This window comes from Miniopterus natalensis, chromosome X (assembly GCF_054644295.1).
Source record: "Miniopterus natalensis isolate mMinNat1 chromosome X, mMinNat1.hap1, whole genome shotgun sequence".
Classification (NCBI taxonomy): Eukaryota; Metazoa; Chordata; class Mammalia; order Chiroptera; family Miniopteridae; genus Miniopterus; species Miniopterus natalensis.
The window spans coordinates 75,236,439-75,259,608 of NC_142103.1; the positions used below are offsets into that span (position 1 = coordinate 75,236,439).

At 41.2% G+C, this 23,170-nt stretch overlaps 1 protein-coding gene across 1 annotated transcript in view; it reads right to left on the reverse strand.

Moving 5' to 3' along the window:
- ZNF81 (zinc finger protein 81) overlaps window positions 1-23,170 on the reverse strand; it is a 75,348-nt gene that overhangs the window by 43,085 nt on the left and 9,093 nt on the right. The window contains exon 2 of the mRNA XM_016218397.2: window positions 16,608-16,852. Coding sequence (XP_016073883.2) covers window positions 16,608-16,679 — 72 coding nt within the window. The 5' untranslated portion in view covers window positions 16,680-16,852. The remainder of the gene's footprint in view (window positions 1-16,607; window positions 16,853-23,170) is intronic.

Below are 23,170 nucleotides of genomic sequence, written 5' to 3' on the forward strand. Positions count from 1 at the left end.
AAGGAGTGAGCCCAAGCTGCATTCACGTGGCAAGGCCTTCAATACACATTTGCAGTGCTATCCCAGGAGTAATGACAGTACCTTGGTGTTTCACACCAGTGAGTGGGTCATGTTTTAGGGTGACAGCCTCTACCAAACTCTGCTGTCCAAGCTTTTCACTATCTAGTTGAAGTCCCCTGGGTCAACCAGTCAGAAGCCTCAGTCTCAATGGCACATCCTTCAGTATCACGCCTTTGCCATCAGAGATGGCTGGTAAACCCTGACAAAGTTCAGGGGCCAGATCACCGAGTAAAGTGCCTGGGACCTCTGGGTGGATTTACAACACTCTATCTTTCTTGCAGTCAAGGAAAAACTTCTATCTCTTTGAAGCCCACAGCAAAAAGGAAGCCCAGCGCCATACTGTACCCTCTGTGGGTATGGGAGGCTGTATGTGTCTCACCTGGGCATTCTACTTGATCCTAAACTGCAAACCTATGTCCTGTTAGTGGGGCACAAACTAATAGGCAGTGTAGGATGCTGTCCAGAAAGCTGTGGCACATTCTCAGCTTCTGACCTTCAGGGTCCGAAAAGCCTAAATGACCCTGTTGAGCTACTGGTCTGTGCAACCGATGATCTTGCCTATTGAAGTCCTAGCAAAGTGAGGCAGCCTCTACTTGAAAAAGTACCTTGGGGTTTTGGCCTTGTCATCTTCCTAACACAGCTACCACCTACTCCTCTTATTAATAGCAGCTTGCTACTGGGCTATGTTGAAACTGAACACCTAATCCACGATGGCCTTGTACCTCTCTAGCCTGAGAGTCCCATTTGGAGTAGATCAATTCAGACTCAATGACTAACAAGGTTGGAAGGGCCCAACAAGCCTCACTTGTCAAAAGGAAAGAGTATATTCAAGATATAACAACTGACCTTGTCCTAGCAGCATCTTGGCTTTACATAAAAATGAAACAGCTGTCCCTTTGGGGGAAAATTTATTTCTCACTCTGCGAACTGGAGCAAGGCTACTGAGCTTAAAGGAGCCCTTGATTCACAGAAGCTCCCCCAACGCCTGGTCATGATCCACTAATGGTTTGTCTAAGCTGGAATCTAATGGTTTCCACTGAGATGTGTGGCTGTTCCACCTCAGCAGAACTGAGAATAGATGTGGGCGCTCCACTCAGCAGGCCGAATTCAAGGCCATTCTCATAACTCTGGACAATATTCCCTTTAATATTTGTTTATTCTTGAGTTTTTGCCAATGTCCAGCTGTTCAGTCTCCCACCTGGAAGACTGTAGACTGAGAGATTGAACAGCCCTCTTTGGTACCATGGACTGTAGAAACAAATAGCAGCTACTAATTGAATGGTCTGGGTCACCATGTAGATGCCCATGGTAAGGGTCCAGTCTCTGATGACACTGACTGGAATCAAGCTGTTGACTGAGCCTTCACTGCCCAGATTACTGCCATTGCTTTCTGGATCCATCATCACACTGGACATGGCAGGCAATGCATCTATTGTCACAGACTGGGCACAAATGAAAACACTGCCTTTCTGATGCAGAAGCTACCACTGTATATGAAATTTGTGACTCCTTTCAAAAATTGACCTGTTGTGATGAAGAAGGGTGCAAAGCATGAAGTGTGGCCCACCCTGCTCCTGGCCAACTGACTGCATCACACCTCAAGCCCCCTCTCAGAGTTTTCACCGATGTTGCATCATTGTTGATATGTTTTCAGGTTAAAATGGTGCTGTTTCAGTCTGCTCAGCCACTCCAGCCACACAATTATGGCTCTTAGAATTAACCTGTGTCAGGTTTTCAGCTTTCTGGACTATTTGCAGCCTAAAAATGGAACACTTTTTATCGCAAAAGCCATCATGTATCAATGGGTTAATAGTCAAGGTATTCGATGGACTTCCACACTCCCTACCATCCACCAGCATCTGCTATTGTTAAGCATTGGAATGGCCTCCTCAAAAAAGAACTTGAAATTATTTCAGACTCTGCCTCCCTCACCTCCTCCTGCTCCATACATGCTCTTTAGTAAGGCAGTTTAGTTTACGAATATGGCTCTCTCCAGAAAGAAATCATTGACTCATTGAAATGAAAGGTCTGGAAATTAGTAAGAAATGATTGGGGTGAGGGGGTGAATTTAGTACTTATTAGAATGAACCATAATGATTTTGTGTCAGTAGAGGGTGAGCAACAACACAGAAACTGAAGAAGAAACACCTTAAACCTCAGGAGGTACAGGAAAGGGAGGGGCATTAATAATCTATGTCTTTCAGAATCACCCCTGGAGCTGTCCTCACAAAGGAAATGCCTTAGTACATCTTCCCCAAACTGCTGCAAGGGCCTTAAATTTACCTGACTGTCAGGTCTGCCAATACCTGCATCCACAATGTTATCACCATTCCCCTTAAGCTTGCTGAGAAATCTATTGGAAACAGCAGGAAGGCCCCCAGCTCCTGCATTACACACGCAAAACACCTGTCAACACCTCCAAATGTCTCCTCTCTTCAAATCCCTCTTCCCCTAGCTGCTGCTCATTCTGTGGGGCAGAAAAATACCATGTAGCTGGTGGCATGGACATATAGGTCACGTTGGAATGAATGCCTTCAGGAACTCTCTCCAATAACAAGAACTAGACTCAAGTTTTCAAACAGAACAGAGAACCCTTGACAATGTTGAACTTCAAGAGCCCTGAAAAGTGACGGTTAAGAAATCCCCAGCCTCTTTTATGCTCTAGAACCGACTTACCACAAATAGCACCTTTCCCCTTATAATTTAGATGAGATTTGCTGTATACTCTTTCTTGTGACTCCTATGACTCCTGGGGTTTACCTGTGACAAGGTCAAACACAAACCTTTCCCCTTTTATTGAACTTGCTGAAAGAGCAGACACAGACCCTCCAACTCCCCGCTGTCTCATGAGTTAATATGTGTTCTGAGATTAACGGAGATTAAAGTTTGCCCCCCTTAAATTAGCTAGACACAGAGATAAGCATTTCTTTTTCAGGTGATGGAGACTTCCCCTGAATGCAGAAACAATCCCACCTGTAAATCTCCCCATGATAACTTGTCTAATCCTCACTATGAAAGTAAAAGGCAAAACTACCATGCCGACACACTCTGATCTTCACATCTGGGATGCTCTCCTGATTGCAATAGCCTGGATAAAATCAATTTCCTTTTTTGTTCCGTTTTGTCTTTAACAGTTAAAAAACTATCAGCCAACTGAGAGGTCACATTAGAGGTACTCTCAACCTATGTCTCCTGACTGCTGGAGGACCTACTTAGGGGGTCCCACCAATTATAAACAGTGGGGGCACCCTGGGATTGTATTTCTTATGCAGAAGCCAGGCATTAACTTGCCTTCCTCCCCAAAATATGGTGATCTGCACCTTAAGGGTGGTCATAAGTGACCTGCAAGTGTTTAAGATGATAATCAGTGGTTCAGATATCCCATAAATGACTCTGGGGATCTCTCCAAAAGGAGGCTACCTACTTGGTTGCTATTAGGAGCTTCCTAGGAGGGGAAATGGCTTGTCATTTATGTGCACCCTGAGAGCAGTTATTCCGATGATAGGAATCACCCAATTAGAAAAGGTGGTAGGACATCTGTCCCTGATTTTATCTGAGGTGATCAACACACTGTGTTGGCCCTGGAAGGCATTTCAGGTCAGGCTCAGCTTACTGTCCAGGGTTCTTACAGAGGATGAAATTGCCCCCTTGGGCCAAGGCAGACTCTGTGCAATTGCTAGTACATCCTGCTGTACCTGGACTACTGTCTCACACCAAGTACAAAGGTCAATATAGAAACTTAGGAAGAAAGGCACCTGGCTTTGTTAGGTAAATATTGATGGCTTTAAAGGATTTGTTCAGCTCTTTGAGCCCGGAATCCAGGATGTCATGGTTGAGCAAAATACTGCAGATTGGCTTCATTCTGCCACTCGGAGTCCTGTTGATTAAGTGTTACATAAGACAAATTGAACAGTTTTGACCCTTACTTCTGCCAGTCAGATTAATTAAAGTGGCTGACAGAGTAGTATACTCATGGGAAAATCTGCAGAAGGCAAGACAATGCAGAAATGAAGGGTGGATATTGTTGGGAGACTGTTCTCAACCAGTCTCTTCTGTTATAAAGTAATGCTACGGTGAGCATTTATGTGTTCTGGTACATCAGCCAAGGATTTCTGCTTGTATTTTTCTAGGAGAACTGTTTCCTCATATGGTCTTCATATGCTTTGACGAAGGCTAAGATGTTTTCCAAAGAGATTGTGTTAATTTACACTCCCACCAGCAGCATATGAGCTGTTGATATGAGCTAATATATCAGCAGCTATATGTGCTGATATGAGCCTATAGCCTGCTGATATGGCTCCTTACCCTTGCTACCACTTAATTCAGTCTCCTTAATTCTAGCCATTCTGGTGGGAGTGTAGTGGTATTACATCGTGGTTTAAAATTTGCATTTCCCTGATGACTAATGAGACTGGGCACCCTCTCAGGTGTTTGTTAGCCATTTGGATATCTTCTTTTATTACACATCTGCTCAAATAAGGCCTGTGACTTCTGTGTAGTCTGTTTTTTCTTACTGTTTTGTTGTTCTTGATATATTCTGGCTATAAGTCCTCTGTTGTCTATCTCTTTTTTACCCTGTGGCTTGTAATTTTCTTCTTAATGGAAGTGATTATCATAAAAGTCAAGATAGTAACTATCTTTGGCAATAGGGGGATTCTGAAATGTTATGGCCATTTTTTACACTAACATAGTAAAAAAATCACTGAGCTGTAAATGTTTTTTGTATACTTTTCTGTATGTATGTTATATTTCACAATAAAAACTTTTTAAAAAAAATATATCTTTATTGATTTCAGAGAGAGGAAAGGAGAGGGAGAGACAGAGATAGAAACATCAATGATGAGAGAGTCATTGATCGAGTCCGCAACCCGCGCATGTGCCCTGACCGGGAATCGAACCCCGATCGCCTGGATCCTAGGTCAACACTCAACCACTGAGCCATGCCCGGCCAGGCAATAAAAACATTTTTAAAAGATAAGCTTAATCTATGACCCATTAACTCTGACCTTATGTATAAAATTAAGAGAGGGGTACACACATGCACATGAGAAGAAACGAACAAAAATTTTTGTTCATGGCAGCATTGTTTATAATTCATATAATGTTTCACTAAAATACTTAAAAATAACAGAAACTGATAAAAATTCGTTTTGTAAGCCACCTTTTGTGAAGTAAAAAGGAGAAAATAATAATGTGTTCTCAGATGCTTTTATTTGCATAAAGAAACCCTAATCATGCAAAGTAAACTAACCTGGTTATATGTATTAGACACAGGTAAGCAGATAGAAGAGAAATGGATGAGAATTTAGACTATGTAGATTTTTTTTAATCCTCACCCAAGGATATGTTTTTAATGATTTTAGAGAGAGAGAGAGAGAGAGAGAGAGAGAAAAAAACATTGATGTGAGAGAGAAACATCGATCGGTTGCCTCCCACACACACCCCAACCAGGGATCAAACCCACAACCTGGGTATGTGCCCTGACCAGGAATCAAACTCGCAACCTTTTGGTGTATGGGATGGCACTCCAACCAACTGAGCCACCTAGGCAGGGCTAGACTATGTAGATTTTTATATTTTTAAATTTTACTCAGAGGGAAGGAGGGGGTGGGTGGCAGGGTGGGAAGAGATTAATCAAAGAATTTATATGCATATATGCATAACCCATGGACACAGACAATAGTGTGGTGAAGGCCTGGAGTGGGGGGCGGGTGAGGGGTAGAAGGGATTAATGGGGAGAAAAAGGGGATATCTGTAATATTTTCAACAATAAAGATAATTTCTTTAAAATGTTATATATTTTCATTTTTGAGCCTGTGTCTATACTGTCATTCAAAAATTAAATTAAAAAACTATTACTAATATGTTTAGAGTGATAAGATGCTGCATCCATGAAACAAAAATAGCGTGCTTTTAAAAGGGAATATTCTGAAAATAAAAAGACCGATTTAAAATAAAAATACATAACAGTATTAGAGACACAAAAAGATTTAGAAGACAAAGTTTTACTAGATGGAGAACAAAAGAGAAAGAAATGGAAAACAGTAGAACAAAGATTAAAAAAAGTAAGAGGCTCTATTACCAAATAAGAAGAGTTTTTTAAAAAGCAGAGAAAATGTGAGTAGAAAAGGATTAGACTAAAAACAGGCTTTTAAAATTCTGCACAAAAATGATTTCCAACCCAGAATTCTATATCCAGCTGAAAAGATAAATTTAGTGTCAATCAAATAAATATATTTCCACCCTGGCCAGTGTGGCTCAGTTGTGTTGTCCCGTGCATCAAAAGTTCACTGGTTTGATTCCCTGTCAGCGCACACACCCAGGTTTTGAGTTCAGTCCCTGGTTAGGGCACGTGCAGGAGTCAGCTGATCAATGTTTCTCTCTCTCTCTCTCTCTCTCTCTCTCAAATCAATAAAAACATTTTTATAAATAAATGAATAAATAGATAAATAAATTTCCAAAGCATTTATTACTTTTTTATTTCTATAAATATATTTCCACAATTACACATATTAAATAAATATAATTTTGCATGACACTTTCAGACACGCAAAGTTTCATAAAATCCTCCTGTCATGTATTCATTTTCAAGGACAGACTGGAGGATGTGCTCCCACAAAATTAGGGGATAAACCAAGAAAAAGGAAGACACAGGATCCAGTAAACAGGAAGGAAGACATAGGATCCCCTGGAAAGGGGATGTGCAACAAGACAGAGGTGAAAAGGATTTCCTGGGGGATGGCAAAGGGAAGACATCAAAATAATAGCTGTGTGTGAAGATGAGAGAGCAACCAGACCAGCAGCCTTCAGCAAGTCAACAAGTTCCAGGAAAGATTTCTTCCAAGAGAAGACACTGATGCCCAGAATTAAGACCAGCCCCACCTACTACCAGCTGTGTGAACTTTAGCCAGATAGTTTTTCCCTATGCCTTAGTTTCCCTTTCTATAAAATGGGAGTAACAATGGCACCCACTTCTTGAGGTTGTTATGAAGATGAGTGAGTATACATTGTACGTGTATAAACAGTGCTGGGCACATAGTAAACATTATATGAGTGTTTACAATTATTTTCACTATGATTATTACCTAATATGTTTGAATATACAGAGATTTAAACAACTGGAAAGAATTTGGAGTTGAATTATTGATATGTATATAGTAAAGCAAAATAATGACTAAACCAGAAAACTGTTAATTCCAAGGAAAAGAAAAAGTTGTGTAGAAATAGTAACCAACAGCATGTATATATGACTCAACTATAAACATTCACAGTAATAAACATTGATAGTGGATCTGACCAAAACAATGATATTTATAGCCAAATGTGTATGTGAGTGGGTGTGTACAGGAAAGCTAAATCTCCACCTTCCACAGTGGAAAGTCAATAGATAATATTCAAAACTAAAAATTTAAAAAAAGAAAATCTGTCAAAAAGGTTAAGAATGCTTCCCTCTAGAGAGGTGGAATATGGGAGAAACAAAACAAGGAAGAGCCATTTTTTAAAAAAGACTTAGAGGACTATTTGACACCTTTTACCATTTGTAAATAAAACTAATTTTAAGTTACAAAGTGGCAAAAATATTCACAAAAATACACGAAAATGATAATGGGTTATTAACCTTAATATTTTTAAAAAAAACCTCTTTAAAATAAATAAATCAGCAATGGACAAGAAAAGGAAATTCACCCAAGGGAAATAAATTACCAATAAAAATCCCAATTATGCTTCTGATTTTTGTAAAAAGTCATACATATTAAAATAATGAGATGCGGCCCGGCTGGGCGTGGCTTAGCGGTTGAGCGCCCGCCTAGGATCCAGGCAATCGGGATTCGATTCCGGTCAGGGCACTTGCCCAGGTTGCGGGCTCCATCCCCAGTAGGGGGCGTGCAGGAGGCAGCCGATCAATAACTCTCATCATTGATGTTTCTACCTCTCTCTCCCTCTCCTTTCCTCTCTCTGAAATCCATAAAGATATATTTAAAAATAATAATAATAATAATAATAATAATAATAATAATAATAATGAGCTTGGAGGGGAAGATGGCGGCACTGTGTGAAGCAGCAGAGCACCCCAGCTCCGAGCCACAGACTCAATCTACTCCTAAAACCCTACATAACCAGCTTGGAAAAACCAGAGAAACATACCTGAGTGGACGGAGTTCGAGCAGGGAGCACTGAAGAAACATCACAGAGTCCGGTAAGAGAGGGGGAAAGTAGGAAGGGGGAGTCCCCCGGCAGCCTATACTGGGCTCCCAGCCTGGAGACTTGGAGGCTGCAAAGCTCCCTCCACTCAGGAGTGCAGACTAGCCTTCAAAAGCGGGGATCCCACACTCAGAGTGGAGGAGAAGGGAAGGAGCGCCCCGCGGAGGGCAGAGGGACCCAGGAGAGCGGTGAGCCCGCCAGGAGGGGATGGTGCCTTCCTTGGAAACAAAGCCTCAAATGGCCAATGGGGCCTTCCTAGCAAAACAAAACTAGTGGCTGCTGCGAACAGCACCTAATGCTCAGGGTGCCGACCAAAGGGCTGTCCCAAGTGTGTGGCACCTGAGTAGTAAGGGACCAGAGGACTGCGTTGAGCAGCCACACAAGGAGACTGTCTGCCTCCCTGTAAGGCACTGTGTTGAGCCCAAGAAAGAACCGAATCTGCGGGGTGGGGGGGGGGGGCCTCCCACGCCCTGCACTGAGCTCCCGGTGCTGAGAGGCTGGGATCTGTGACCAGCCCTGAGGGCGCCATGGTGGCGTGTGAAGCTGCCCCAGCTTTACTGAGACCAGTGGTGTGGGTAGCTGCGTGGAGCTGACTTTGGGTCCCCTCCCGCTGGGTGCCTTGGCGCATGGCCACCGGGACCTTGCAGGGCGGACTCTCTGCCTGTGTGTTGCTTTGTGCATTTTTGGGTTCTGATGGTGGAACTGGTTCCCACCTTTCCACCGTGCACTGGGCGGACAGACAGGCAGAGGCTGGGATTTGCATCTGCACAGTAGACTGTCTGAGGGGTGGGCCTGGTGCGACCAGCCAACAAGAGCTAAGGAGAGGGGTGGAGTCCGCTGGCCTCTCCTGCTGCAGGGAGCACCGTCCGCAAGAGGAAAGGGGCTGGTCCAGCTTACTGAGGCCCCAGACACACCCCCAGGGCACAGTCCTGAGGGGGAAGGGAGAACAGCTCACAGTAGGCCATTATAAGAATAGTTCTTTCAGGGACTGCTGTTTGAGAACTGGAGGAAAAGCTGAAAATCCCTGCTGGGGCCTGGGCAGGCAAAGGGCTCACCAGAATGTTTTTTTAATTGAACCCACTGAACACAGGCTGCTGAAACGGCCCATACAGAAAAGGCAACAGGCTGAAATCAATCTGAAGCTGCAGAAGGCCAGAGCCTGGGGAACTAGAATCAGAGGACAGGGTAGGGACTGAGGAGCTGGCTGTGGAGCAGAGACTAACTCCTGCACAGTGAGTGCCTGACAGCAAAACCTCTAAGTAAGGGGAGTAATACACTAAGCTACACTAGCCATCCTGCACCCTAAAGACTCTACAGAAGACTCTGGAGCAAGACCAGGCAACTATAAGGTTGCAAAATAGCCGACAAGAGGAGGTGGTCCACGGAGAGCCTCAGATCAACCATCTACCTAAAGACACCAGAGCCAAACCTAGACAGCTCCTCACATTGGCTGATACACAAGAACCTCCCAGGAGAACAGAACTCAGCACACAAAGCAGTGACCTGCAGACAACATAAGCTGCCCAGAAGAAACTCACCTGACTGACTGTCTTTTTTCCTTCTGCTTTTTTTTTTTCAGTGTGTGTTTTGTTTTGTTTTGCTTTTGGGTTTTTTTTTGTGTGTGTTTGTTTGTTGTTTTTCTCTTTTTTCCTTAGGAAGAAGAGAAAGGGGGCAACATTTATTTGTTTTTTCTTATTTTTTAAATTTTATAATAATTTTTTAAAAAACATTTTTAACTAAATTTTTTTTAATAAAAGAATTTTGTCTTGCTTAGCTTGTTTTTAGTTTTGTTTTGTTTATTTGCTTTGTTTTGTTTTATCCTTGCTTCCACTACCAAGACTTCCTTGATATCCCTGCTTAATGACTGGGACTTTATCATTATAACCAAGTTTACTGCTTTTCTCTATAGTTTCCCCGAAATCTCTTATCAGATTCCCTCTCTGCCCAGACTTTATCTCTCTCTCTCCTCTCGATCCATTGGCATAACTTATTTTCTTTTCTCTTTTTCTTCTTTTCTTTCGTTCTTTTGTTATCCTCCCTTCTCTCTTCCTGTCTTTTTGTTCAATTGTTAGTTTCTCTTATTCACTTTATTGTATTTTTATTTTCTCATTTTCAACTACTATCCTATTCCTATTCTCTCCCTTGATTTTTTGCTAGCTCTTCTTTCAGAATCTTTTCTCTGCCTCTGTTATCTCCCAGTAGCTTCTCTATTTTTTCCATTTTGTTTATTATTATTTTCTAAATTTTCACCACTATTAACAACAATATACATCTCTCTCTCTAAGCAATGCTTCTATTTCTCTCTCTCTCTTTTTTTTTTTTAAGCTTGTGTGTGTGTGTGTGTGTGTGTGTGTGTGTTCTCATTTTACTCTCCCAGTTCTATTTTCATGTTGGTTGGATTCATAGTCACAGTCAAGATATTTTGTAAGATGGAGCTTGTTTCCTGGAAGTTTAGTTGTGCATTGTCCTGCCTTGCCAGCACCCGTATAACAGCTTACAAGACGAGGTTGGGGCTGAGACACAGTTGGCCAACCTGAGAGGAGAGTCCTCCCAAGGAATGATCAATGACAATCTAGACCCAACCACACACGAGAACATAAAGAACCACAAAAGGGACACCCACAAGAGGGACACACCTAGAACAAAGAGCTCAGAAGTATAAGGAAAACACACCTCTGGGATCCACTGGACCCACAAGACAAAATCGTATCCCACAAGACTGGGAGACAGCAAATATATCTAATATATAGACAGAAACACTAAGACCTACCAAAATGGGGAGACAAAGAAACAACCCCCAAATTAAAAAAAGGGAAACATCGCCACAAGAAGTCTTTGATGAGATGGAGTTAAGCAAGTTATCAGAAACACAGTTCAGAGTATGGATGATGAAGATGTTCAAGGAACTTAAAGATAAAAACAAGGCAATAGAGGATAAGATTGAGGACTTTAGGGAAAACATGAAAAAAAAGAGATATATAACATAAAGAAAAATCAGACAGAAATAAAGAATGCTGTATCTGCCCGGCCGGGCGTGGCTCAGCAATTGACAGTCGACCTAGGATCCAAGCTTTCAGGGTTCGATTCCCGATCAGGGCACATGCCCGGGTTGCGGGCTCGGTCCCCAGTCGGGGGCGTGCAGGAGGCAGTCAATCAATGACTCTCATCATTGATGTTTCTATCTCTCTCTCTCTCCCTCTCCTTTCCTCTCTCTGAAATCAATAAAGATATATTTAGAAAAAAAGAATGCTGTATCTGACATGAAGAATGCACTGGAAGGAGTCAAAAGCAGGCTCAATGAAGCAGAGGATAGAATAAGTGACTTAGAAGACAAGGTAGAAAAAAATCACTCAATCAGAGCAACAAAAAGAAAAAACACTTAAAAAGCATGAGAACAGTCAAAGGGAGCTTTGGGACAACATGAAGCAAAACAACATTCGCATTATAGAAATGCCAGAGGGGGAGGAAAGAGAGGAAGGGATAGAGAACTTGGTGGAGGAAATAATGACTGAAAACTTCCTTAGGCTGGAAAGGGAGAAAGCCACACAAGTTCAGGAAGCACAGAGGGTTGCAAACAAGAGGGACACAAAGAGACCCACTCCAAGACACATCAGAATTAAAATGGCAAATGTCAAGGACAAAGAGAAAATATTAAGGGCTGCAAGAGAGAGACAAGCAGTGACCTACAAGGGAACCCCCATAAGGCTGACATCTGATTTCTCAAGAGAAACTCTTCAGGCCAAAAGGGAGTGGCATGAAGTTCTCAAAGTAATGAAAAGCAAAAACATGCAACCAAGATTGCTTTATCCAGAAAGGCTATCATTTAAAATTGAAGGTGAAATAAAAAGCTTCCCAGACAAATAAAAGGCTAAAGAAGTTCAGTACCACCAACCGGTATTGCAAGAAATGCTAAAAGGACTGCTTTAAAAAAAAGAAGATTCCTTCTTTTTGAGAGAAAGGTACATCACCATAAAAGGGAAAAATGGCATTAAATATGTTTATATCAATAGTAACCTTAAATGTAAATGGAATAAATGGTCCAATCAAAAGACATAGGGTAGCTGAATGGATAAGAAAACTGGACCCAAATATATGCTGTCTACAAGAGACCCACCTGAGAGCAAAGACTCACACAGGCTAAAAGTTAAGGGATGGAGTAAAATATTCCATGCAAATGGAAAGGAAAAGAAAGCTGGAGTAGCAATTCTTATTTCTGACAAAATAGACTTCAAAATAAAGACCATAACAAGAGACAAAGATGGTCACTACATGATACTAAAGGGATCAATGCAACAGGAGGAAATAACCCTTATAAACATTTATGCATCCAATATAGGAGCACCTAAATATATAAAAAAATTTCTTGGGGGACTTTAAGGGGGAGATTGACAGAAACACATTCCTAATGGGAGACTTTAGCACCCCCCTGTCAGCAATGGACAGATCATCAAGACAAAAAATCCACAGGGAAACAGACCTAACATGACTCACTAGACCTAATGAATTTAATTGACATTTACAGAAGATTTCACCCCAAAGCAACAGAATACACATTCTCAAGTGCACATGGAACATTCTAAAAAATAGACCACAAGGCAAGTCTGTACAAATATAAGAAGATTGAAATCATATCAACCATCTTCTCAGATCACAATGCCATGAAACTAGAAATCAAACACTATATAAAAAACTCAAAAATTGCCCGGCCGGGAGTGGCTCAGTGGGTAAGCCTTGACCTAGGATCCAGGCGATCAGGGTTTGATTCCTGGTCAGGGCACATGCCCGGGTTGTGGGCTGCAGCCGATCAATGACTCTCTCATCATTGATGTTTCTACCTCTCTCTCTCCCTCTCCTTTCCTCTCTCTGAAATCAATAAAAATATATTAAAAAAAAAACAAAACTCAAAAATATTCAAACACATGGAGGATAAATAACATGTTATTAAACAATGACTGGGTTACCAATGAGATCAAGGAAGAACTCAAACACTTCATGGAAAGTAATGAAAATGAACAGACAACAACCCAGAATCTATGGGACACAGCGAAAGCAGTCCTGAGAGGAAAATTCATAGCATTATAGGCCTATCTCAAGCAATAAGAAAAAGATCTAATGAACCATCTAACACAACAACTAAAACAACTAGAATGAGAACAGCAAGAAAAGCCCCGAGGAAGTAGAAGGAAGAAAATAATAAAGATCAGAGCAGAAATTAGTAACATAGAGACTACAAAAACAATACAAAAAAATCAATGAGACCAAGAGCTGGTTCTTTGAAAAGATAAATAAGATTGATGCACCTTTAGCCAGACTCACCAAGATACAAAGAGAGACAACACAAATAAATAAAATCAGAAATGAAAGAGGTGATATAACTACTGACCTGACAGAAATACAAAGGATTGTAAGAAAATACTATGAGCAACTATATGCCAACAAATTGGACAACATGGGGGAAATGGACAAATTCCTAGAAGTATACAACCTTCCAAAGCTGAATCAAGAAGAGGCAGAAAACCTAAAGAGGCCGATAACAACTAATGAAATTGAAGCAGTAATCAAAAAACACCAAGCAAACAAAAGTCCTGGACCAGATGAATTTACAGGCGAGTTTTACCAAACAGTCAAAGAAGAATTAACACCTATTCTATTCAAATATTCCAGAAGATTTAAGAGGAGGGAACACTCCCAAACTCTTTTTATGAAGCCAGCATCATCCTAATCCCAAAACCAGATAAAGACACTACAAAGAAACAAAATTACAGGCCAATATCCCTGAAGAACATAGATGCTAAAATACTAGCAAACCGGATCCAGCAATACATTAAAAAGATCATACATCATGACCAAGTGGGATTTATTCTGGGGATGCAAGGCTAGTACAACATCCGTAAATCAATAAATGTGATACATCACATAAACAAAATGAAGGACAAAAATCATATGATCATATCAATAGACACAGAAAAAGCATTCGACAAAATCCAGAACGCATTTCTGATAAAAACTCTCAGCAAAGTGGGAATAGAGGGATCATACCTCAACATAATAAAGGCCATATATGACAGACCTACAGCCAACATCATACTCAATGGGCAAAAAGTAAAACCATTTCCATTAAAAACAGGAACAAGACAGGGGTGTCCACTTTCACCACTCTCATTCAACATAGTACTGGAAGTCCTAGCCACAGCCATCAGACAGGAAGAAAACATAAAAGGCATCCAAATTGGAAAGGAGGAAGTAAAACTGTCATTACTTGCAGATGACATGATATTGTACATAGAAAACCCTAAAGACTCCATCAAGGTACTACTAGATTTGATAAATGAATTTTTGGAAATTCGTTTTGTAGCTGGATACAAAATCAACATCTGGAAATCAATGACATTCTTATACACCAACAATGAATTTTCAGAGAGAGAAACTAAAAAAAAAAAAATACCATTTACCATTGCAACTAAAAAAAATAAGATACCTAGGAATAAACATAACCAAGGATGTAAGAGACCTGTACTTGGAAAACTACATGTCACTGAAAAAAGAAATAGAGGAAGATTTAAACAAGTGGAAGAACATACCATGCTCATGGATTGGAAGAATTAATATCATTAAAATGTCCATACTACCCAAAGCAATTTATAAATTCAATGCAATTCCTATGAAAATACCAACAGCATATTTCACAGACCTAGAACAAACATTTCAAAAATTTACATGGAACCAAAAAAGACCCTGAATAGCTGCAACCATCTTGAGAAAAAAGAACAGAGTGGGAGGGATCACATTACCGGATTTCAAACTGTATTACAAAGCCATTGTAATCAAAACGGCCTGGTATTGGTCAACATCAGGCATATAGATCAATGGAACAGAACAGAGACCCCAGAAATAGACCCACACCATTATGGTCAGTTAATATTTGACAAAGGAAGCAATAGCATCCAATGGAGTAAAGACAGTCTATTCAATAAGTGGTGCTGGGAAAATTGGGCAGATACATGCAAAAAAATGAAACTAGACCACCAACATTCACCATACACAAAAATAAACTCAAAATGGATAAAAGACTTAAACGTAAGTCATGAAACCATAAAAATCCTGGAAGAAAACATAGGCAGTAAAGTCACAGACATCCCACGTAGTGAAATTTTCACTGGTACATCTCCTAGGGCAAGAGATACTAAAGAAAAAATAAACATTTGGGACTACATCAAATGAAAAAGCTTCTGCACAGCAAAAGAAAACAGCCTCAAAATACAAAAGAACCCCATGGTCTGGGAAAACATATTTGCCAAGGATGTATCTGATAAGGGGCTAACTTCCAAAGTGTAGAAAGAACTCATACTACTCAGCAAGAGGAAGACAAACAACCCAATTAAGAAATGGGCAAAGGACCTGAATATACACTTCAAAGAGGACCTACAGATGGCCAAGAGACACATGAGAAAATGCTCAACTTTGCTAATCATCAGAGAGATGCAAATTAAAACCACAATGAGGTATCACTTCACACCTGCCAGAATGGCTACCATCAACAAATCAACAAAGGACGTGTGCTTTCGAGGATGTGGAGAAAACGGAACCCTAGTACACTGCTGGTGGGAATGCAGACTGGTGCAACCACTATGGAAAACAGTATGGAGGTTCCTCAAAAAATTAAAAATGGAGCTGCATTTGACCCAGTGATTACACTCCTAGCAATGTATCCTAAGAATCCTGAAACACTAATCAGATAGAATATATGTACCCCGATGTTCATAGCAGCACAGTTAACAATAGCTAAGATCTGGAAACAGCCCAAGTGCCCATCAGTAGATGAGTGGATAAAAAAGCTGTGGGACATTTACACCATGGAATACTACGCAGCTGTAAAGAAGAATAATCTCGTACCCTTTGGGACAGTATAGATGGACGTGGAGAAAATTATGCTAAGTGAAATAAGCCAGGCAGCGAAAGAAAAACATCACATGATTTCGCTTATATGTGGAATCTAAAGAACTTAATAAACAGATGAACAGAATAGATTCAATGACATGGAAGCACAGATCAGACTGACAAATGTCAGAGGGATGGAGGAGGGCGAATGGGTCGAGAGGGAGAGAATAACTAAAGAATTTATATGCATATATGCACAACCCAAGGACAGGGACAATGGTGGGGAGAGGGATGGTGGAGGGGGGAGGGAAGGGGTCGGATAGGTCATTGTGGAGAAAAAGGGACATCTGTAATACTTTAAAAAAAATAAAATTTAAAACTAATTAATTCATTAATTAATAATAATGAGATGCTCTCTTTCATTCTGAATGAATTCCTGCCCCTGGGCACATTTTCCTCTTCCTTACCTCACAGGCGTTGTCTCTTCCTCCTGCAGTCAGGTCCAGGGACCACTGGGAAGAGCTCTGGTTGGCTGGCATGTTTACTCTGGGCCTCAGCCCTCAGGTTCTCTTGCTGACAATTCGGTTCTTCCCAGGAGCCTAGGGCCAGGCAGGGTCCAGGGACTCAACCAGAGCTGCTGGGACCAGAAGAAAGATCCTGCAGCTTTTACTATGGGGTCTGGTCCAGGGGCTCCACAGAGACTCCAAGAAACCTGGAAAGACAGTGTTCACATGGTCAGTCATTCAGCATTCACACCACACACGTTACTTGGGGGCACGAAAGTACAGCTCACAGCACTGGATGCTGTGGGGTAGACAATGTCCAGTCACCACCTATTCTAGTTATTCATCAAAATGGATTATGAGCAAGACCATAGATTTAGACTAAAATTAATAAAGGCTTAAATTCTAGCTCTGCCAACTTTTAGCTATGAGAATATGAAAATGTTTTTCCAATGTGTTTTTTCAAAACGAGTCAAAACTGTTTATCTCAAGGGATTGTGAAAGTTAAATGAGTTGATGTTTGTTAGGCACCTAGCACCAGACCAAGTAAATTTTTTTTACTATATCTTTATTGACTTCAGAGAGAGGGAGAGGGAGAGAGAGATAGAAACATCAATGATGAGAGTTATTGATCGCCTGCCTCCTGCATGCCCCCCGACTGGGGATCGAGCCCGTAACCGGGGAATGTGCCCTGGCAGGGAATCAAACTTCGATCTCCTGGATCCTAGGTCAATACTCAACCACTGAGCCACACCCGGCCAGGCCCAAGTAAATTTTCTTTTTAAATATATCTTTATTGATTTCAGAGAGAGGAAGGGAGAGGGAGAGAGATAGAAACATCAATAATGAGAGTCACTGATTGGCTGCCTTCTGCACTCCCCCGACTGGAGATTGAGCCCACAACCAGCATGTGCCCTGACCGGGAATCGAACTGCAATCTCCTAGATCCTAGGCCCACGCTCAACCGCTGAGCCACGCCCGGCCGGGCAACCAAGTAAACTTTTAATTCATATTAGCAAGTATTGTTATTAAGAGGAATCATGTAACATGCAAAAGCAGGTATCTCATTTAATTTGCACAACAATCCTGTCATCTATGTGTTGCTGCAATTATTATTTCATTTTATGCATAAAGAAGCAGAAGTTTAATGATGTTAAGTAAAACCCAGTCTACCTGGCTTCAGAGTTCACGTTTTCAATACTGTACCACATGGTACCTGTTATGCGGTAGGTTCAAAATAAACGTGGTTCTGTTTACTAGATGTTGAAAGCATTACTGTGATTTGGAATAAAAACATTAAGTTTCTTAAAATAGAAGAGACAGGTCATAAGGAAAATACTAATAGACTGGGACTAAGACTGTTTACCTCAAAAATATTCAAAGGCACAACGGTTTCTCCTATTGAGGGAGGAAAGGGTGTCTCTGTGTCCAAGTTGAGGTACAATTTTATGCTGATCAACCAATAGAGGCACTACAGATTTAGTTATTCTTTTTAGGAAAGGGAAGGGAAAATATCCTCGTAAAATGAAGAGGAATTAAGACAACAAAAGTAAGAGATGAGATGAAGAGAAAACAAGAAAGTTAAATAAGAAGTAAAATAAAATAAAAGGCATGAAAAGTTAAATTTTAAACACATAAAGATGATGTACTAAAGAAAGAGAGAATATGCTTCCTTTTCTTTTGCCCATGGCACTTTTACAAAATTCCATCAAGTAACTTGTCCACAAAGAAAATCTGGTAGATGTTTTAACCTTGGGAATTGACAGGCTACATTCTCTGATCATAGTATAAGGTGTTCAATGTCATTAGTCATTAGAGAAATGCAAATCAAAACCAAAATTTTCCATTTATTAGACCATTTCATATCCATTAAGATAGCTAAAATAAGAAAAAAAAACCACAATAACAAGTGTTGGTAAGGCATGAATAACTGGAGCTCTCGTACATTTCTGGAAGAACTGTAAAATAATGCAGCCATTCTGAAAAACAGTTTGGCAAAATGTTACCCACAAAGTCACCATATGATCCAGCAGTTCCACTCCTAGGTATCTACCCAAGAAAAATGAAAACACATGTCTACTCCAAAACTTGTACACAAATATTCACAGTAGTTTTATTCATAATAGTAAAAAATGGAAACCACCTAAATGTCCATCAACTGATGAATGGATAAACAAATGTGGCATATCCATACAATAAAATATTATTTGGCAATAAAAAGTACTGACACGTGCTACAACATGAATGATCCTTGAAATTGTTATTTTACATGAAAGATGCCCATCACAGAAGATCACATATTATATGATTCCATTTATGTGAAATGTCTAAAATGGGCAAACACATAGAGACAGAAAATTAGCTAGAGGTTTCCTAGGGATGGGAGTGTGGGCGTGGCACGAATGGTGAATGTCTGCTATTGTGTATAAGGCTGAAATGTTCTAAAATTAGATTTTGGTGATTGATGACTGCACAATTCTGTGAATGTACTTAAGACTATTGAATCCTGTATTTTAAATGGGTAAATGTTATGGTACTGGAATATACCTATGTAAATTTGTTTTATATACCTAAATAAGTCTGTTTTAAAAGAAAAGAAACACTTTTTTAAATAACCCAGGACCAAAGTGGGAAATCAATACAGAAGCTATACAATTTTTACCAGAAGTCATGAAACACACTAAAGTTATATATAGAGTAAAATTTACAGCTTTAAATGGCTTTATTTTTAATAAAAAATATAACAAAAAAGAGCTATGTGTTCAACCTAAAACATTAGAAGTAGAAAAAACAAAATTAATCAAATCACCCAAAAAAGAAAGTAGTACTTAATAAAAATGAAATCATAAATAAATCAAATGAATACAATAGGGAGTTAAGCAAAGAGTTGGATCTTTGAGATGACCAGATTTAACTCCCTAGCAAATCAGATAAAGGAGAAGAGCTTAAATATTATATATTTATAATGAGAGAAGAAAAATCTTTCCCAGATTGGGCAATGGTTCAAAGTAGTTACTGTGGGATATTATGTATAACTGTTCAGCAACATACTTTAATATTGATGTGAAAAAGATGTTTCCCCAGCAAAATGTAAGTTAGCAAAATTAATAGAGGAAGAAACATAGAAGAGAACAATGAATGTAGAAGAGATCAGAACAAAAATGGCATAGCACAACAAATACAAAGACTGAAAGGTAGAAAGGGAGGCAGCCCACAGACCTCCGGACCTGGGGAACAGCACAGTGGTCAGTTCCCTGGATTTAATTTCCCCTCCTATATATCACAAACAAGGCACTAGAGAAGCCTGTAACTCAAAACTGTCAACAGGCACAGACAAAAAAGCTCTAAGAAAAGCCTACACCCTTTAATCAAAGGACCAAGAAAAGTGTGGCCTAACTGAACATATCCACCCTACGCTAGCCAAACACTAATAGAATGCACATTCTCTTCAAGTACCTATGCCACATTCTCTAAGACATACCATATTCAGAGTCATAAAACAAACCTCAACAATTGAAATCATAAAGCATATGTTCTTTGATTATAATAGCACTGAACTAGAAACCAATAACAAAAGGATAAAAGGAAAGTCTCCAAACACTTGGGAATAAAACAATGCATTTCTATATAATATGTGGATGAAAGAGGAAGTCTCAAAGGACATTAAAAATTAATTTAAATGAAAATACAACATGTTGAAATTTCTGAGACACAGATAAAGCAGTGTTGAAAGGGAACTTTATAAATTTAAATGTCTATATTAGAAAAGAATTAAGGTCCTAAATCAATAATCTAAGCTCCCCACCTCAAGAAGCTAGAAAAAGAGCAAAGTAAACCCCAAAAAAGCAGAAGGAAGTAAGTAATAAACATAAGGACAGAAATCAATGAAATTGAAAATAGGAAAACAATAAGGAACATTAATGAAAACAAAAGGTAGGTGTGTGTTTTTGTTGTTTTTTTCTTTTTTTTTTTACTTTTTAAATTTATCTTTATTGTTGAGAGTATTACAGGTATCCCATTTTTCCCCCCAATTGATCCCCTCCACTTCCCTCCCACCCCCTCCTCAGGCCTTCACCCTGTTATTAACTGTGTCCATGGGTTATGCATATAACTTCTTTGGTTAATCTCTTCCCACCCTCCACCCCCTTCCCACTTTTCTCTGAAATATGATCATCTGTTGCATGCGTCCATGTCCCTGGATCAATTTAGTTCATCAGATTCTTTTGTTCATTAGCTTCTTCTTAAAGAAGACCCTTCAACTTTTCCTGTAGTGCTGGTCTGGTGGTGATGAACTCCTTTAGCTTTTCCTTGTCTGACAAGCTCTTTATCTGACCTTCAATTGTAAATGATAGCTTTGCTGGGTAGAGCAATCTTGGTTGTAGTTCCATGTTTTCCATCACTTTGAATATTTCTTGCCACTCCCTTCTGGCCTGAAAAGTTTCTGTTGAGAAATCAGCTGACAGTCGTATGGGTGCTCCCTTGTATGTAATTAACTGTTTTTCTCTTGCTGCTTTTAAGATTCTCTCTTTGTCTTTAACCTTTGTCATTTTAATTATGATGTGTCTTGCTGTGGGCCTCTTTGGGTCTCTCTTCTTTGGGACTCTCTGTGCTTCCTGGACTTGTAAGTCGATTTCTTTCCCCAAGTAGGGGAAGTTTTCTGTAATTATTTTTTCAAATAGGTTTTCAATTCCTTGGTCTCTTTCTTCCCCTTCTGGCATCCCAATAATATGAATGCTGGGCCTCTGAAGTTGTCCCAGAGGCTCCTTATACTATTTTCATATTTCTGGATTCTTTTTTCTTTTTGCTCTTCTGTTTCCTCATGTTCCAAATTGCTGATTTGATTCTCAGCATCCTCTACTCTACTGTTGATTCCCTGTAAATTATTCTTCATTTCAGTTTGTGTAGCCTTCATTTCAAATTGGTATTTTATTATGTTATCGATTTTCTCAGTTATTTCCCTAACAGTCTGCTTAAACATCCTTACAACCATTATTCTGAACTCTCTATCTGTTAGCTTGCTTGGATCTATTTCATTTAGTTCCTCTTCTAGAGATTTCTTCTGTTCTTTCCTTTGTGACGTGTTTCTTTGCCTCCACATTTTGGTTGCTTCCTGGTGTTTGTTTCTATGTATTAGGTAGAGCTGCTATTTCTCCTGGAATTTGTAGAGTGGCTTTGTGTAGTAGGTGTCCTGTAGTATCCAGTGGCTCAGCCTCCCCAGTCACCTGAGCTGGGTCTTCTAGGTGCTCCCCTGTGTGGGCTGTGTGCACTGTCCTGTTGTAGTTGAGCCTTGGTTGCTATTGGCGTCCCTGGGAGGAACTGACCCCCAGGCCAATCAGCTGTGAGGACCAGTTGCAACTACAGCCAAAGAGCTGCTGTGCTGGAGACACCCCTATGGAGCAGGATTTACTTCAGTGGAGTTTTGGTGTTCACCAAGTGCGCCCCTTGAGAGTCACTCGTGGATGTGGTAGGGTTGTAATCCAGCGTGGTTGAGTCTGACCACCAGGTGCACTGTCTCTGGGGCCTCCTGGGAGGTGCAAAGTCAGCCTGTGCCAGTGCCTTGCTCAGGGCCACCCAGCATGAGCTACACGGCAAACCGTAGTTGGCTGCTACTTGTGCTGGGCTTGCAGGTGTCCAGGAGAGGCCAAGCTATGAGCCAGTGCAGGCTGCCGCTAGTGCCAGGCCTGGGGCCACTTATCAAGCTATATGGGGCCCGCTGCTGCTTGTTTGAGAGATTTTAGGAAAGTCCTAAGCATGGGGCTCGAGAGGCCACTTGCATAGAAAAGCCCCTGGAAATGGCCTGGATGAGCTGCAGGTGGGGAGGGGCGGGGCCTCCGGGAATCACGGGGCGGGGCCAGAGGTGTGAGTCAGGTGCTGGAGATTCAAATATGGTGACTACCTGCCGGCTGTTCCCGGGGAGGGCTGGGCTAAGGAGCAATGGCCTCTGCCAGGTCTTCTGCCTGGGAGAAAGCTGCCCCTCCACCCGTCGCCCGGATCTCAGGCAGGTTAGTTCCTCCCCGAGTGTCCCAGGTCCTTTCAAGCTGCTGCCCTGCGCTGGGCTCAGAGGGAGCGTCTGAGTGAGTCTGTGCGCGGGCCCTTTGAGAGGAGCTGCTGGGGCTCCCGCAGCCTCCGAGACCCTCAGCCACAGTCCCCACTGGTTTCACAGCCCGAAGGTGTGGGGACGTCTCTTCCCGGCCCTGGAGCCCTGGGCTGGGGGCCTGCTGTGGGGCTGGGACCCCCTCCCTCCTCCGGGAAATCTCCGCTGCCAAGATTCCCTTCCGGGTTTCAACCGAGGCCCTTGGTGTGGTCCCACGGCCGCGTCTCCGCAATTCAGCCCCGATCCGCCTGTGTCTCCGCCCCTCCTACCGGTCTCGGTGCTTCTTCAGCTCCCTGGTTATAGGGCCTATGTTCAGCCAGATTTCAGGAGGCTCTGAGTGATGGTGGTTCTGTATTTTAGTTGTAGTTTTGATGTGGTTGCGGGAGGCGGCGGGTGCAGCTGTTACCTACGCCACCATCTTGTTTCAATTCTC